The sequence below is a fragment of the Arvicanthis niloticus genome, chromosome 20 (genome assembly GCF_011762505.2).
Source record: "Arvicanthis niloticus isolate mArvNil1 chromosome 20, mArvNil1.pat.X, whole genome shotgun sequence".
NCBI classification, from domain to species: Eukaryota; Metazoa; Chordata; class Mammalia; order Rodentia; family Muridae; genus Arvicanthis; species Arvicanthis niloticus.
In genome coordinates this window covers 40198250-40215211 of record NC_047677.1, presented here as the reverse complement: position 1 = coordinate 40215211, position 16962 = coordinate 40198250, and the positions used below count along the sequence as shown (strand labels likewise).

At 49.0% G+C, this 16962-nt stretch overlaps 1 protein-coding gene across 7 annotated transcripts in view; it reads left to right on the top strand.

The window, feature by feature from the left end:
- The window catches only part of Cabin1 (calcineurin binding protein 1), a 127090-nt gene that overhangs the window by 43133 nt on the left and 66995 nt on the right, over positions 1 to 16962 (top strand). For all 7 annotated transcript variants that reach the window (XM_034523786.1, XM_076917151.1, XM_034523787.2 and 4 more), the window contains 3 exons: positions 1870 to 2131; positions 4586 to 4846; positions 6550 to 6701. In XM_034523786.1, the coding sequence (XP_034379677.1) occupies positions 1870 to 2131; positions 4586 to 4846; positions 6550 to 6701 (675 nt within the window). The remainder of the gene's footprint in view (positions 1 to 1869; positions 2132 to 4585; positions 4847 to 6549; positions 6702 to 16962) is intronic.

The window sequence follows — 16962 nt, the reverse complement described above, 5'->3', positions numbered from 1 at the left end:
CTTCTTCCTTCCTTCCTTTCCTTTCTTCCTTTCTTTTTTTTCTTCTTCCTTGAAGCCTTTTGATAGGAATAAGACCCATGATAGATGGCTGGCTGGGCAGTAGAATTCTCATTGCACTGTTAGAGGTCCCTTTGAGGATCTTGCTGGCAACGTTCCTTCACTTTCCTGCTTTTTGCCGAACTGCAAGTGGTACCAGATTAGATAGGCATTTGGGGATGGAGGTGGAGCTAAGACTAGTTCAGCTAGGCACTTCTGCTCTGGAAATGGCTCTGAGCCCAGTACCAGGACTGAGCCTACTCTGCACAAGTAACAGCCCAGAATGTGGACTATGGGTACTTTTTCCTCCTGGGCTCACATTGTTACTGAGCCACAGGTATCCCTGCCGGCCTACACTCCTAGAATATGGGTTGTGTGGTGACGTGCCTGGATTAGACACTTACATCAGGAGGGGTCACTCAGTAGGTTTTCCTCTGTGGGTTTTTGTTGTTATTTGTTCTTAATGTATATGGATGCCTTCTGTGCATCATGTGTGTGCCTAATACACGTGGAGGCCAAAAGAGAGAACCAGCTCCCTGGAAATGGACTTACTGATGGTTCTGGGCTGCTGTGTGGTGCTGTGAGCCAAGCCCAGGGTCTCTGGAGGAGCACAGTGTTCCCCATTGCTGAGTGTCTCCCCAGCCTGCGTCTCAGCTTTCATGGTGATGCTCTTCTTCTGTGCTTACTCTGTGTGGAGGACGTGGTTCTCATGCAGCCACACAGGCACAGTCACATGGTTCCTTTCCTCAGGGCGAGGGCAGCTTCTCCCAGGATTGTTGGATATTGAAAAGAAGTCCCTGTTGTGATATTGGCCTGGTAAAGAAGAGGCTTCCCCTTAACCAAGCCGCCACCCCCTTCTCCAGAGTAACCTGACAGAGCTGGGAAGAACTGGGGGCTTGGGACCCCAGGTGCCTGAGGAAGAAGGGCTACTCTGAGAAACCTCTCCATGCTTGCTGTCCTCTGCACCATTGCATCTTGGGTGTCTCTCCTGCTCCTCTCTTACATGGTGTCGTCTGTGCTTGTTGGAGCGTAGTGAAAGCACCTCTGAGCTCCCTGGCTTCTTCCACCTTTGCCATCTCCTGGGGTGATCAGACAGTTCCACATGCCAGCTAACTTTAATGTGTGGTGGGCTGAACTGATGGTGTGTAGGAGGGGCAGCATTTTCTGACTCACACTGAGAAAACAGCTCTCTGAGCTCTGGAATTACCTTGGTCCTGGTGTGCTATCTCTACAGCTCCACATCGTTTCCAGGAATCTTGTGTTTCTGCCTCAGCTTCTTTCAGGTGATCTCAGAGCCATCAGTGTCCAGTCATCACCTGTCATCTTGTTCTTTATTTTGTCACTGGGCTCTGAGCTCAGAGACTAGCATCCTAGAAACAATAGGAATAAACTGGTTGCCTGGGGCCCCACAGTTGTCTGTTCTTGAGCTCTTGCTTGGTGAGTATCTGAGCCTCAGGAGACAGAAAGGACACTGAAGTCTCTAGGTTGCCTTAGTTGGATCCCCTTGTGGAGTGTCCTCTTCCTTTATACTGTGGGAAAGACTCCAAAGCCTGTCGACTAGAGCAGTCGTTGAATGCTTGAAAATGGTGGGAAACATAGAAATGACATTTCGTCTCTTACCACATATACCTCTTCCTCATGTATGCAAGGGGTCAAGGCTATGACAGAGCTGTTCTAAGTCATGATCCTGGCTGTGTGCAATAGCCAAACTGGGATTTGAGTCATTATAAGGAAGCAGAGCTGGAAACAGTGTCCGCTGACTGCCAGGCTGGAGTGTCTGCTATTTCTTCAGGACAATCGTGTTTGTAGCTGGTGCTCTTTTCACTACCCTAGGTTTGATTCCTGGGCAGGCATGGCTCTGGCCCGGGCCAGCCGAATTCAGGACAAGCTGAACTCCAATGAGCTGAAGAGTGATGGACCCATCTGGAAACATGCCACACCTGTTCTGAACTGCTTCCGGAGGGCCCTTGAGATTGACAGCTCTAATTTGTCCTTGTGGATTGAGTATGGCACCATGTCCTATGCCTTACACTCGTTCGCTTCCCGTCAACTGAAGCAGTGGAGAGCCGAGCTGCCCCCTGAGCTTGTGCAGCAGGTGAGGAGGATGCTGCAGAGGGCCTGCCATTGTCTGTCTAACTAGCTGGCCTAGGTCCCTGCCGCTCTTTGTTCTTACACTCCCATTCGAGCTGTTGCCTGTAGTAGTATCTTTGTTTCTTGGTCTTTGAGCACCTAGTCCATTGACAATTTCAGAAGTAGACTATTATGACCTGACTGGTCATCAGTTTGAACAGAGTTGAATAGTGGAGAAGGGATGTAGGCCATCTGAAGTAGGCATCTCTTCCCTGTTTCCAAAGGACTTGGGGGCCATGGTAACATGCTTGGCCTGGCATAGGGTTTTCAATTGCTGTGTGTGGTGTTCCTCTCAGGTGGAATGCAGGTCTGACCACAGCACTGCTCCACAGACATGCTGACATGTTTGCAGATTTCTTAGCAGGGAGTGAAGGGTGCTGGAGATCAGACCCAGCATCTGGCCTGGTGAGTGCAGACTGCTGCAGAGCTGCATCCCTGTGCCATTCAGGCCAGCAGGGCAGTAAGATACTGTAGCTCAGAAAGATCTCTGAGGAAGAAGGTATTGAGGAGCTGACCGGTCAGGTAGACAGTGCTTGGTTTCAGGTTTCGCACTGCTCATCTGTGATGAAAATCCCAGGCGTGACGATGGCACTGCCAACACTGTTGAGACCGCTGGAGGGCTGAAGGAGACCCTCGGCACTCATGCCAGTGCCCTCCTTTGAAAGCGCTGTCGCCTTGTCGGGGAGCTGACATTGTGCCCAGGTCCCTACTGCCTCCAGGACCCTGCAGAGTAAGACACTGGCTGGCAGAGCCTCTGAACTCGTCAGATGATACTGGAAAGAATGGAAGAATGCAGCAGTAGACTTCTCCACTAGAGAGAGGTTTCCAGTTTTATAGTCTGAGTCGCATCCCTAACAGTCTACCCTGAACACAAGGCTACTGTTTGAGGACCTCAGCCCCGAGAGTCATGAAGTGACTTAATGAGGACTGAGTTACTGTGATAAATAGTAAATAAAAGATGCCATTGGACCTCATGAAAAAATTAGTCCTGAAAATGCCTCCCGAACTTTGACAATTCCAAGAATGTGCTCTTCTTTGGTGAACAGAGCTTAAGTTGTCTCTTGGAGAACTCAGCTTTCTCTCAGTTGTATGGTTATGTAACAAACACCTTTCACCTTTGCAGCGTTAAGTTTAGAAAGCTGCTTTTCCTAAGCTACTTGGGAGCTACCTCCCTTTCCCTAGGAGTCTTCGAATCCTCTCTGCGTTTCAGGGGTGTTCTGTTGGCAGGCAGTGTGGTCAACTGTGCTACTATGCTAACTCTCAGTTCTTGGGGCACAAAGGCTCAACGTTTGCACACTTGCCTGGGATAGCACAACCCTGGGCTTTCCTGCTGTTGTGTGAGGCCTCACACGGTACTGTTGACATCCTCCTCTGTGCTTGGGGCACCACGGCCCTCACTTTAGGAGCTCATCTCTGGCTTCTAGACTCAGCAGTTTGGTCCCCATGTTGTCCTTCCTCAGTGTGCAGACTGTATGAACTCTACAGATAGTGAACATAGTTGCTCCATACGTGGCTGGATCTCCTGTGTGGGTGTAGAGCTTGTTAAGAGGCATACCAGGGACCTCAGCAGGAGCCGAGCTTTCGCAAGCTCCTGGGTGGTTTTTATGTTTGCTCTTATTAGTTTTTTTAAATTGATTTTTTTCTCCAGTAGTTTAGATGTGACATCATAGGTATAGGCTTGAGCCCAGAAGCAGAGAATGTATGTGAGAAGTGGTCTTAGGTTCCTGCCACTGCTGACAGAAGGCAGCTAGCAAGTGTTGCACAGAGCCTCGGCCTGACAACAGTGGAGAAGCGCCTGCACGCCTCTCACCTAAGCATCACCTTTTAAAGAAGTTGTTATTCAGTTTATATCTTTTCCAGACTGTAAAAGGAAACAAAGCCTTTTAACACACAGATGGTGTGTACATTTAGAAAAATCTAGGAGGATTTGCCTATTAGGCTTTTTCTTTCATCCTAGATATGGTTGTTGTAAACACAGTGTCTGGCCTCCTTTCCCCGCGCAGGCTGTGCCGTTGATCTCTACCCAGGTCACGTTCTACGGCCCAGTACAATCCTTTTAAATGTGAACTCATTTGCTGTACCCGACCATACAGAAACCCCTTACTGCTGTAGACGTGACTCATTGGGTGGCCTTGGAGCGTAAGGGACACAATTATCCTAGAAGAAAGGACCTTTGAGTTCATGAGAGATGGCCTGAATCTAAGTCCAGCTCTGCACCTTGCATGCTTTTAAGGGACTCCCAAGCTCCACATCTTGTTTCTACAACTGTGAAGTGGTGGGCAGTTCAGGGTCTCAGGTTCACTGAGAGGAACATAAGTCTGTGAACAAGTCAGCTAGCTTCATCCAAGAAAACCACAATCCCTGAGCAGGTGCAGACATTGCACCTCAGTCGATCTACAGGCTTGTGATCTTGTTATAGATGGAGGATCGGCGAGACAGCATGCTGGAGACTGCCAGGCACTGTTTCACATCTGCAGCCCACTGTGAGGGTGATGGTGATGAGGAGGAGTGGCTCATTCACTACATGCTGGGCAAGGTGGCTGAGAAGCAGCAGCAGCCACCAACTGTGTACCTGCTGCACTACCGTCAGGCTGGCCACTACTTACACGAGGAGGCTGCCCGTTACCCTAAGAAGATTCACTACCACAACCCGCCTGAGCTGGCCATGGAAGCCCTGGAGGTAACCCTGCAGGTCCAGGGTAGGATGTTGAGGCAGAAGGGTCTGCCTGCTCTGTCTCCCTGGGGCTGGAGCTCACAGTCCCGGTGATTCCCTTGCAACCCCACTGGTAACACGTCTGTGCTCAGCAGCGTCGCGTTCACCTAGATAAAAGCAGCTGGGCTCTCTGTCCCTAAGAGTACTTGCTGTCCTTTTGGAGAGAATGGGCATTTTGTTGTCATTTCTCAGAGGAAGCAGCCTTCCTCTGCAGCATACCTGCTCCCACAGATACTCCAGTGCAGCATCCAGAGCCGCACAGCCATTCAGACCAGTGGCCTGGCAGAAGGGTGATCACTCTTGTTCCTCGGTGCTGATAGGTACTTAAGGCCAAGTGAGGCCTCGGCCTGGGCCTCCCAGCTTAGTGGGTTAGGCCAGGACAAAAGTGGGCTGCTCTTGATAACAAAATGTTATGTTGTGTTTTGTTTTTTCCACTGCTGCTCACAATTAGAGCAGTGGTTTATTGTCGGGATCCACTTTTGTGGGCGCTAGAAGCCGTCTGATGAAGGCTGCTGCTGCTCACAGCAGTCCTGAGCAGCACTCTTAGAGAGGAGCAAACAAGGAACATGAGCGGAAATCCAGGCTGCTCCACTCAGCCCAGAGCTCAAAGCATCCAAAGACCCTGACATGATGGCTTTATCTTTGCAGAGGCCTTAGGTGCTGGCCCTTGGCCAGTCCCATACAACTAGTGAGTGCTTGGAATCTAGGCAGGATCTGCTTCTTGTTATTTTCCTGCTTCTAGGGCACAGGTTTTTGGTTTTGTACCCCCTGCCCTCGATTAAATATATTCATTTGTTTGTTTGTTTGTTTTAAGAGAGTCATAAAATTCCCAGGAATATAAGACATGAAGATCCCCAATGACTCTGGTCTCCCATACCCTGTAATCTGTCCTAATAGTCAGGCTGTGTTCTTGAAGCTCTAGGTGTTTTGCTATCACTGTGTTGGCAGGAACACAGCTATAGGCTTCTGTAGCTCACACTTTCCTTGGGCATGATGTAGTAGAAAGTATGGTAAACTCTGCTGCCTGCCCCATGCCTCCCAGTTGCTTGAGCACTTGCTTACCTGAAAGGCCTCTTAGTGGGCTTGGTCTCTGGTGTTGCTTTATAGGGATAGTATGAAGTACGCACCCCTAGTGTTGCATCAGGGAGCTCTCAGGAGTACTTCCAAGGGCTGAAGTTCAAAGATGGTGTTGTGGACTCTCTACAGTTTTGACCATGGCATCCAGTTATTCTAGAGAATAATACCAGTGAGCACGTTGGTTCCCTAGCCCTTCTAAGACCCTTCTTTTAAGACTTGCCAACCTTGTGAGCAAACAAAAAAATACTGCACTTGGGAAGTTGAGATGGGGTCAAGAGGTCCAGACCATCCTTAGCTGAATAGCAAGATTGAGTCTAGTCTGGACTACATCAGATCTTGGTGCCATGCCCACTGGCTGTCATTCTCATTATCCCGCCATCATGTGCTTCAATGACTGGGTACATGTTTAACATAGAGTGCTGACAGTATCCATTTTAGTTTTCAGTGCCAGGGTGTTAAAAGCTAAAAAGGACAGGCAATGTGTGGTAGTTTGTCTCCCGGGGTAGCAGCCTGCCTCCAGTATGACTGCTTCACTGTGGAACAGGCCTTAGATTGGAGAAGGCTGTTTTATTATGCTAGAGGTATTGTTCTAGGTATACTTCCGGCTCCATGCGTCCATCCTGAAGCTCCTGGGCAAACCTGACTCTGGGGTTGGTGCAGAGGTCCTGGTCAGCTTTATGAAGGAGGCAGCAGAAGGACCTTTTGCCAGGGGCGAGGAGAAGAATACACCCAAAGCTTCAGAAAAGTGAGTACCAGCTTGCATGGCTCATTTTGCTTGGGTAGTGTTCAGAGGAGGTCTGCTGGATAAACTGGGACTCAGAGCCTCTGTCTGTGGAGCTGAGCTACTTCTATTCAATTTACGGGGAGGGTGTCTGTTGTTACCCTCAACTCTGTGGCATTGGGGTGAGTCCTAGGGAGAAGCCAGCGTCTTCCTCCTGCTCCAGTGGAACAAAGCCTTGTCCTGTGCAAAGAGCATACTAAAAGATTTTACCCAAGACTCCAACTGGGTGACTTCTGAGGTCCAGTTTGTAGCCTGTCTCTGGAGTACCAATGAGGCTCTTCCTCCAGTGCCAGGGTGAACAGGCCTCTGTTCTCAGGAAGTAGGACTCTGGTACCATCTCCTCAGTTGCTTAAGGACTGATTACTTGTCCCCTGATATAAGTTGTTTTTGAGTCTCAGACACATTTTTCTTTGTTGTTTCTACCCTGATCCTGGATTCGACCTCTCCCATCTGAGGCCCCACATGGCTAAGGATTGTGCAGAACCCAGAAGAGAAGGCTGCTCCCAGGCCCTTGTCCCCAAGAACTGTCTGTTCATGTCTCTAGCTAGTCATGTAATCTGTTCCTCCAACCTGCACAAGCAGTGTTGTCTCTGCTGTAGGAGAGTTGAGCACCTGGCTGGTAGGTGACTTAGGTTGTTATAGCGTGCGTGGCAGTTAGACATAGGTGTTTTCTAGTGTAAGAGGTTTCCAGGATACAGGGAAGTTTTTACTGATTGTTATTTTGCCCTGAAAATGTGACTTATATAAATAATATGTGAATACATTGTAACTAAGGAAATCAGACATACATACTTGGACTTGTGACAAATCTCTTGTCACCAGAATTGGCCTTTATTCAGTTTAATTTCTCAAATAGTATTTTGCACACATGCAATTGCAGGTTTATTTTGCTTTTGTGGTACGAAAGGATTGAACCCAGGAGCCTGTGTATGCTAGGCAAGTGTTTTGCCACTGTGGTCCCCACTCCCCTGCCAGATTTCTTAATTAAAAATCAAATAAAATCAAAACAAAACAAAAAAAACCTGAGCAAGGCATAGCTGCTTCTGGAGGAACCCCTCTGTGCAGGGTGCTTGCTTGCTTTGTGGGTTAGAACTGTGAAAAGAGCAACTCAGTGCCCCTTTCTATTTCAAATGCTGACTGGCCAGAGTGTTAGCATGCTTCCTTGCCTGAGGCCATGTGCTATCTGCCATACTCCATTGTTGAACTTCTCTGCTTTCTCAGCCCCTGACTCAAGTGGCAGGGCTGTCTCTTCTCCATATCTCTCCTCCAGGCAATTGTGGAGATTTACAGGGGAGTTTTCTGTTTTGTTTTGTTTGTTTTTCCTCTCTCAAACTCTGATAAAATTGTTCTCAAACTTCAACAAAGAACAACTGAAGGTGTTTTAATGTACACTCTTCTTCTGTGCTAACCTGTTTAGCTCTTTTCCCTGCCTCGTGCCCTTTGCTGCATAGTATGGATAAACCTGGGTTTTATATGACCATTTCCGTGAACATGAAGGACAGTTCTACCTTCCCCCCTTTACCAGTGCAGTACATGTGTAAGCCTGCACTAGTGTGTACTTTTTGAGGATGCCCATTTGTCAAGGATTGGCTATGTTGAGCTATCTTGCAGAAAGGCTCTGACTTGGTGTGCCTGGCTGAAGAAATGCTTGCCACTACTGTTGGACTCTAAGGATCCAAACCCAAACCCACGGGAAGCGCTCTTTCAGAGATACTCACGGAAGGGAGTCGCTGCAATCGCATGAGATTTATTTGATGAATAGGTGGAATAACAATAGCCGGTGCACCGGGGTCCCTCACCCTCAAGCGAGAAAGAGGAACCCCGAGTGACCAAAAAGGATGGTATATATACAAAGTTCACAGAGACAGTAGATTGCTTCTTAGACAATAAAAGAGATTTCAAACATCCGTTCCCAAACCTGGTTTCTATCTAGCCCTCAATTTACAACCAGGCTATCCTTTTTTACATATGTATCTTGTTCCTGGGAGAATTCCTTTGAAGTGACTTCCGTTTACCCAGGGGTTTTATTGCCTCTATCTTGGGTCTTTTGTGCTTTTGAAATGTTTATTCAAGCCCTTGGAATGCACCCCAGGGGCAGCTAACACTTGAGTGTAAATTGAAACTCCAAACCTAAGAATCTTTCAGGCTGCTACCTAAAATTTATTCTCACATTCTTCCTCCTTTTCTTTTATGGTTAAATTCCAATCTTGGAATTATGAATCATCATCTGGGTGTACAGCATGATATTCCTGTCTAAGCATGAGTACTTGTACAGTACTAACTCGTTCTTTGACAAATTTAATCAAACGGTTAATAATGCAAGGGCCAAAGGTGAGCAACAAAAACAGGATTATAAGGGGTCCCATTATGGCTGAAACCAAGGTAGTGAGCCAAGGGGATTTATTAAACCATGACTCAAACCATCCCAGGTTCTGTTCTCGTTCTCTTTGTCTTTTGGTCAATCGTTCTCGGACCTTGGCCATGGAGTCTTTGATTACTCCTGAATGATCTATGTAAAAACAACATTCTTCTTTCAAGGCTGCACACAGTCCGCCTTGTTGGAGAAAAAGAAGATCTAATCCTCTCCTATTTTGCATGACTACCTCAGACAGAGAAGCCAAAGATTCTTGTAACTTAGAGATCGAATCTTCCATAGCCTGGATATCTACATCAATAGCTTCTCTAAGTCCTCGGTAATACTCAGGCTGTAATGCCAGGGCTGTTCCCCCGGTAGCTACTCCTGCAGTCACTCCCAGACCTAAAAGAACGGCAAGGGTTGTGCTAATCGGCTCTCTCTTGGGTCTTAGGAGTCCCCCTTCCCAGGCGTCTAAGAGATCACTCTCTGGATGGTATATTAGCCTAGGCACTAGTTGAACCATGACACAGAAGTCTTGGTTTTGGTGCAGTACTCTGGAGTTGACACAGGGGGTAAGTCCTGTCCCACATGCCCACCAACCGTCTTCGGGAGGAAGTAGGTAATTAGCACTGTGTTCTGTTGTTACCTGGATGGTGGTGTTACACAGGTGAGAATGAGTAGGGGGGACCTTTCCCAGGCAGAGCCCTTGTCCAGAGACCGCTGTTAGTGTGATCTTAGCACCTCGAGAGGTCCAGCGGCAGCTTGCGGGTGAGTTGGAGGTGGAGTAATTACCTATAAGGCCTACAGCTTCGTAATAAGGAGGGGCTACATCATAACAGAGCCAGCAAGCCTGAGTGGTCTCTGGGTTAGTAGAATTTAGCACCATAAAAGCCCGTTCTATCATCTGAACCAGCCGGGGCTCTGACTCATCTGAACTCAGCTGGGTCTCTTTTGTCATGGTTCTTTGGGTCGGGAGTTCCGTGGGCTGAGGAGACTTGGTAGGCCTCTGGGGGGGTTCTGGTCTGTTATTAATTGGGGGTGGCAGCAAGACAGAGTTGGGGCCTATTACAGAGTAGTCTGGGGCTTCAATCTTTAGTCTAATAGAAAAAGTAAGTCCATCATCATATCCAGACTTGAATAACCGGAGCCCCCAGGCTCTTCCCTTAATCCAGTCTGTAGTGACCAGTTTCCCTGGTTCAGTGAACTGGATTGATATTGGGTTACATGTGAAAGCTGTGCAAGGGCCCTCTCCTGTCCACCTCCGGTTGTGCGGGTGCATCCCAACTCCATGTATACCTAAGGCAACAGGGGGGAGCCCATTGCACTGATCTTTGGACAAACCCCTCTGAGTAGTTGCACGGGTAACTTTGATCAAATCCCAGGAGGATTTAGGACGCCACCATGTATCTCCGGACGTCTCGCACCCCCAGCTAGCACAATAGAACTCTTTTATCCCCCCGCAGGTACGCTTCATTGTTCTTGTTAGCCCATCGCGGGGGCAAACATATAGAGGGATCTGTCTCAGTTTGGACCTAAGGTGTGGATGACTACACCCAAATTCCCTATAACCCTTCCAGCTGCAAGGTATGGAACAGGATCTTTGTCCACCACATTCGGGTAGTCCATATCCACTCGGGCCTTTACGTCCAGAGGCATAATAGTCTGGGATGTCCCATGTTGATAATCCTGCAGCCAACTGGCAGATATCTGGAGTGAGCACAGGCCACCAGGTAAATGGGGCTACTGTCTTTGAAATAGACCAAACAACATCTCCGGTTTGTGAGAGGACCTCCCACGTTAGCTTCTGGGGGGCATGGGGGTTATTTTCAAGGGCTAGTCCAGACCTTCCTGCGAAAATTGAGATCATGGCCCAAACCACGAGTACCTCAGGTGGAATCATGTTGGTCAGCTACAGTCTGCCTTTGGATCTTTATCTTGAGCGGGTTTTGAGTGCGTCGGAGTGTCCACTTAGGCGATGGTCCCTCTGGAGCTGGTTTTACATGAGAGGCGTGGATCCAAGCCGATATTCCATCAACCTTCACAGCAGTGGGAGTGGTTAGCAACACCAGAAATGGTCCCTTCCAGCGTGGCTCCAAAGTTTGGGCGCGGTGCCGTCGGACGTAGACGCAGTCCCCGACCTGGAACCTGTGAGATGTCTCTGGGGTCCCTGGTTCATAGGCGTGGGCCAGCTGGGTCCACACTTCTTTCTGTACTGCTTGGAGTCCTCTTAACCTAGCATATAAATCACTGTTACCATGACAAGTAAGTCTAGTTACTTCATTTATGGTAGCCAGAGGAGCTGGAGCCCCGTACAGGATCTCAAATGGAGTTAAGTTAAACCTTGAAGGGGTGTTTCTAACCCTAAAGAGAGCCAAAGGAAGGAGCACCACCCAATCTGTACCGTCAGACTCCATGGATAATTTAGTCAGGGTCTCTTTTAGATTTCTATTCATTCTTTCTACCTGACCTGAGCTTTGGGGTCTGTAAATGCAATGAAGTTTCCAATCAATCCCCAGATATTTGGCCACTCCCTGACTTACCTGGGCAACGAAGGCAGGCCCATTGTCCGAGGCAATTACCTTAGGTACCCCAAATCGTGGAAAGATTTCCTCTAGGATCTTTTTCGCCACCACCGCTGCTGTCTCTTTCTTTGTTGGGAACGCCTCTGTCCATCCGGAAAATGTATCTACAAACACTAGGAGGTACTTATTACCATATCTGGCAGGCTTGATCTCTGTAAAATCTACTTCCCAGTAAGTTCCGGGTCTGTTCCCTCGGAGGCGTTTGCCAGGTTCAACTTTGGTTCGGCAGGCATTTACCATTTGACAGGGTACACATGCGTGTACAATATTTCTAACCAACCGTGTTAGCCCAAGTACGTGGAATTTGGTGTTTAACATAGTAGCCACAAGTTTCTTAACTCCAAGGTGAGTCCATTGGTGCATCTGTTTTACCATCTCCTCTGCCTCTTTTTGGGGCAGAATTATTTTTCTAGCTGGGGTTTTCCACACTCCCAAGTCCTTATCAAACTCCTTCTCAATTTCAGTCATTAAGGCTAAATCTTGGGCTGTATATTGAAATGGAGGTGCGGGTTCGGCTTTATTTTCTGCCACAGTCATAGCAAAAATCGTTTCACCCGCTACTCTCCTCGCTTCTCTGTCAGCCATATTATTTCCTTTTGCAACCGCAGAGGTCTCTCTTTGGTGGCCGGGGCAGTGGATGATGCTCACTTTAAAGGGCAGATGTAATGCCTCAAGTAGCGCTAAAATCTCAGTCTTATTTTTGATTTCCTTTCCAGCTGACGTGAGGAGGCCTCGCTGCTGGTAGATAGCCCCATGGACATGGGCTGTAGCAAAGGCATATCTACTATCTGTGTAAATATTAACCTTTTTATCTTTTCCCAGTTCCAGGGCTTTTGTTAGCGCTATCAGCTCAGCCCTCTGGGCAGAGGTGCCTTCGGGTAGTGTTTGTGCCCATATTACCTTTTGTCCATCTACCACTGCAGCCCCGGCCTTCCTTTTTCCGTTTTCAAGGTAGCTGCTACCATCAGTATACCAGGTTACCTCCGCATCCGCCAGAGGCTGATCGCTCAAGTCCTTTCGCCAGCCGTGTGCCTCTGCAAGCACTTGCTGGCAGTCATGAACTGGTGCTCCGATATTCGAGTCTGGCAGCAGGGTGGCTGGGTTCAGCCCCGTGGCTGGAGTGAAACTGATCCTGTCTGAATTTAGTAACAAAGTCTGATAGTGAGTCATTCGGGCGTTAGTGAGCCAACGATCGGGAGGCTGGCGGACCACACTCTCTAATGCATGGGGAGCAGTCACCACCAAATCTTGCCCCAGGGTCAGCTTATCAGCATCTCTGACTAGGGTCGCAACTGCTGCCACGATTCGCAGGCAGGCAGGCCACCCAGCTGCTACAGAGTCTAATTTCTTTGAGAGGTATGCCACTGGTCTTTTCCAGGGCCCCAGCTTCTGCGTTAGGACCCCTTTTGCTACCCCTCCATTTTCCGCCACGTATAAGTGGAAGGGCTTGGACACGTCAGGAAGTCCCAGGGCAGGGGCTGACATTAGAGCCATCTTGATGGAGTCAAAAGCAGCCTGTTCTTTTTCTCCCCACTCAAATGGTCTATCACTTTTGGTCAATGGATAGAGGGGTGCTGCCATCTCAGCGAACCCTGGGATCCATAATCGACAGAATCCTGCTGTCCCCAAGAATTCCCTCACTTGTCTGGCATTCGAGGGTGGGGGAATGTGAAGTACAGTCTCTTTTCTCGCTTCTGACAGCCATCGCTTCCCATCTTTTAGCAGATACCCCAAATAACTGACCTGTTTTCTGCAGATCTGGGCCTTCTTGGCAGAGGCTCTGTAACCCAGTTTCGCCAGTTCAGTTAGTAATCGACGAGTTCCATCGAGGCATGTGTCTTTATCATGAGCGGCCAGAAGCAGGTCGTCCAAGAACTGAAGAAGGGTTACCTGGGGGTTTTCTGCTCTGAACAGGGCGAGATCCCGGTGTAGAGCTTCATCGAAGATGGTAGGGGAGTTCTTGAACCCCTGTGGAAGCCGAGTCCATGTTAATTGCCCAGATATTCCTGTCTCTGGGTCCTTCCATTCAAAAGCAAAGATGGGTTGACTTTTCGGACTTAGCCGGAGGCAGAAGAAGGCGTCTTTAAGATCTAATACAGTGTACCAAGTCCTTTCTGGGGGAAGAGAGCTCAACAAATTATATGGATTTGGTACTGTGGGGTGTAAGTCTGTCACCCGTTTGTTTACCTCACGGAGATCTTGCACTGGTCGGTAGTCGTTGGTGCCTGGCTTTCGTACGGGAAGCAGAGGCGTGTTCCATGCTGACTGGCATTTTTTAAGTATTCCGAGATCTAACAACCTGAGAATATGAGGTCTAATCCCATCTCGGGCTTCTTTGCTCATTGGATACTGGCGTACTGCCACAGGAGTGGCTGAGGCCTTCAGCTCTACATGGACCGCTGGCTGGTTTTTAGCCTCACCCATCCCTGCGGTTTCCGCCCATGCCTGGGGGAACTGGTTCAGCCACCAGTCCATATCGCAGGGATTATCTTTTGAGTGATCAAAGAGGCGGTATTCATCCTCGAGTTTCACAGTCAACACATGTAACACATTTCCTTGTCTATCTTTTATTTGGGGGCCCTCTGGAAGAAAATGAATCTGTGCTCCAATCTTTGCAAGTAGATCTCTGCCCAGGAGAGGGTAGGGGCACTCTGGAATGACTAAGAATGAGTGGGACACCCGGCCCACACCAAGGTCTACTGTCCTTCGGGTGGTCCATGAATACTGTTTATTGCCAGTAGCTCCCTGGACCCATGACTTCTTATTAGACAATGGGCCCGAAGTTTGTAGAAGGACTGAATGCTGAGCCCCAGTATCCACCAAGAACTGGGTGGGCTTCCCCTCCACTCTCAAGGTTACCCTGGGCTCGGGGAGGGGATCCGAACCCCGTCCTCCCTAGTCACTGTCTTCACCCAAAGCCAGTATTTTGTGATCTGGGGCTTCTTCTCGAGCTCGGCGGGGTCTATCCCCCCTTTTCTTCGGGCAATCTTTTGCCCAGTGTCCTTTTTCTCTGCAATGGGCACATTGATCTTTATCTAAAGGCCTCCTTCGGTTGCCCGGTACCCTTTCACCTGGCCTTCGACTTTCTCTAACTACTGTGGCCAAAATTCTAGTCAAATTCTTTTCCTGTCTCTTTTCTTTCTCTAGTTCCCTAGCTTCCTGCTCTTTCTGCTTTCTCTTTTCTTTCTCTTCTTCAGTCTCCCTGTTATAGTACACTTTCTCAGCCACCTGTACTAAATCCCTCAAAGATTTATCTTGTAATCCATCTAACTTCTGTAACTTTCTCTTAATATCACTGGCTGATTGGTCAATGAAAGCTATTGTCACTGTAGCTTTATGTTCATCAGACATTGGATCATAGGGTGTAAATTGCCGAAAAGCCTCCATCAGCCGTTCTAAGAAGGCTGAGGGGGATTCAGCAGGACCCTGGATTGTCTCCCTTACCTTGGCCAAATTTGTGGGCCGTCTCGCGGCTCCTCTGAGCCCCGCCATTAGAGTCTGACGGTAGATTTTGAGGTGCTCCCTACCATTTGCTGTATTGAAATCCCAATCTGGTCTGGTCAGCGGGAAGGCTGCGTCTATTTCATTTTGCAAGGAGGTGGGCCTGCCATCTGTCCCGGGAACATTCTTTCTGGCTTCTAAGAGGATACGCTGTCTCTCCTCGGTTGTAAAGAGTACCTGCAAGAGCTGTTGACAATCATCCCAGGTGGGCCAATGAGAGAAAAGAAGGGAATCAATTAGGCCTATCAAGGCCTGGGGGTCCTCAGAAAAAGGAGGATTGTGAGTTCTCCAATTATAAAGATCTGCTGATGAGAAAGGCCAATACTGGAAAAGCTGGTTCCCTTGATCATCAGGGGGTCCATACGCCCGCAGAGGCAAGACAGTAGAGTCAGGAGACACTACCTTCTTACTCCGAGTCCCAGCTGCCGGACCCTCTAGGCTTCCCTCCTCCAGGTGAAGTAAGGGGGCCGAGGGTTCCACCCAGGTTGTACTCCCTTGCTCCTCGGAGTTTCCCTGTCCTGTACCTGTTGTCACACCTCCCAGTTCCCCTGCTGAGGCAGAGCCTCCTTGTCCGGCAGCTGCTGTTACGACTCCCGGTTCCCCTGCTGAGGCAGAGCCTCCTTGTCCGGCAGCTGCTGTTACAACTCCCGGTTCCCCTGCTGAGGCAGAGCCTCCTTGTCCCGCAGCTGCTTGGGGTACTGGTGGATAAGGGGGAGGAGGATCTAACAAGAGGTGGTCAGCGTCTGTGGTTAAAATCTTTTTTTCTCTCACGGGATGTGAGGCCTTCATCTCCTCGTTTCCGTCTTTTAGAGCGAGTACCTCGGTCTTCAATGGGCCTGAAAGTGAAACAAATGGGCGGACCCACAAAGGGGGAGAGAGAATCAAGTTTTCCCAGACAGTTATGTAGGGGATCTGATCAGGATGTCCACTGGGACCCCTCTGGTAGACTCTTTCTTTTACCCGTCTGACCTTTTCTAAGAAGAAGGATCCTTCTGGTGGCCACCCGGTTTGGAAAGATGGCCATTCTGATGTACACAAGGTTTGCCATTTCTGCTTCTTCACTCTTACTGACAAACTATAAGCTCTAGCCTTAACTTCTGACCAGTGGTCAAGCGTCAAAGATAGTGGGGTAGCTAGTGTCTGTCCCATAATGGTTCGTCAGTCCAACAAATATCACAAACAACACAGACAGAATTAGACACGGATATACTGCCACGAGAGCACAACTGACACCGCCCCAGGCGGCTGTGGTAAAAAAAAAACCACCTTCACACAGAGAAGGGTCTTCCTAGACCCTATCTCTCACACAATCGAACCCTGGGCGTCCCCAGGGAACTGTGGCTTGCAGTATGCTGATACGTCTATCGTACTGCTTCCACAACCTGACCCTCTCTCAGGGTCCGGACCCTCTCCCAGGGTCCTGCTCTCCGTGGCTAACTCAGTTCCTGATCCTGCCACAAGCATAAAAAAAAACCAAGCTACACAGACCGCCCTTGCCAGGGCACACAGACACAGTACACAGAGACTTAGACAAAGATCACACACAAACGCTCGAGCGAAATAAACCTCCGACCCCTGTACCCCGTGGGGTCTGAGAGAGCGGATCTCGGTGGAACCTCCAAGAAATGTTGGACTCTAAGGATCCAAACCCAAACCCACGGGAAGCGCTCTTTCAGAGATACTCACGGAAGGGAGTCGCTGCAATCGCATGAGATTTATTTGATGAATAGGTGGAATAACAATAGCCGGTGCACCGGGGTCCCTCACCCTCAAGCGAGAAAGAGGA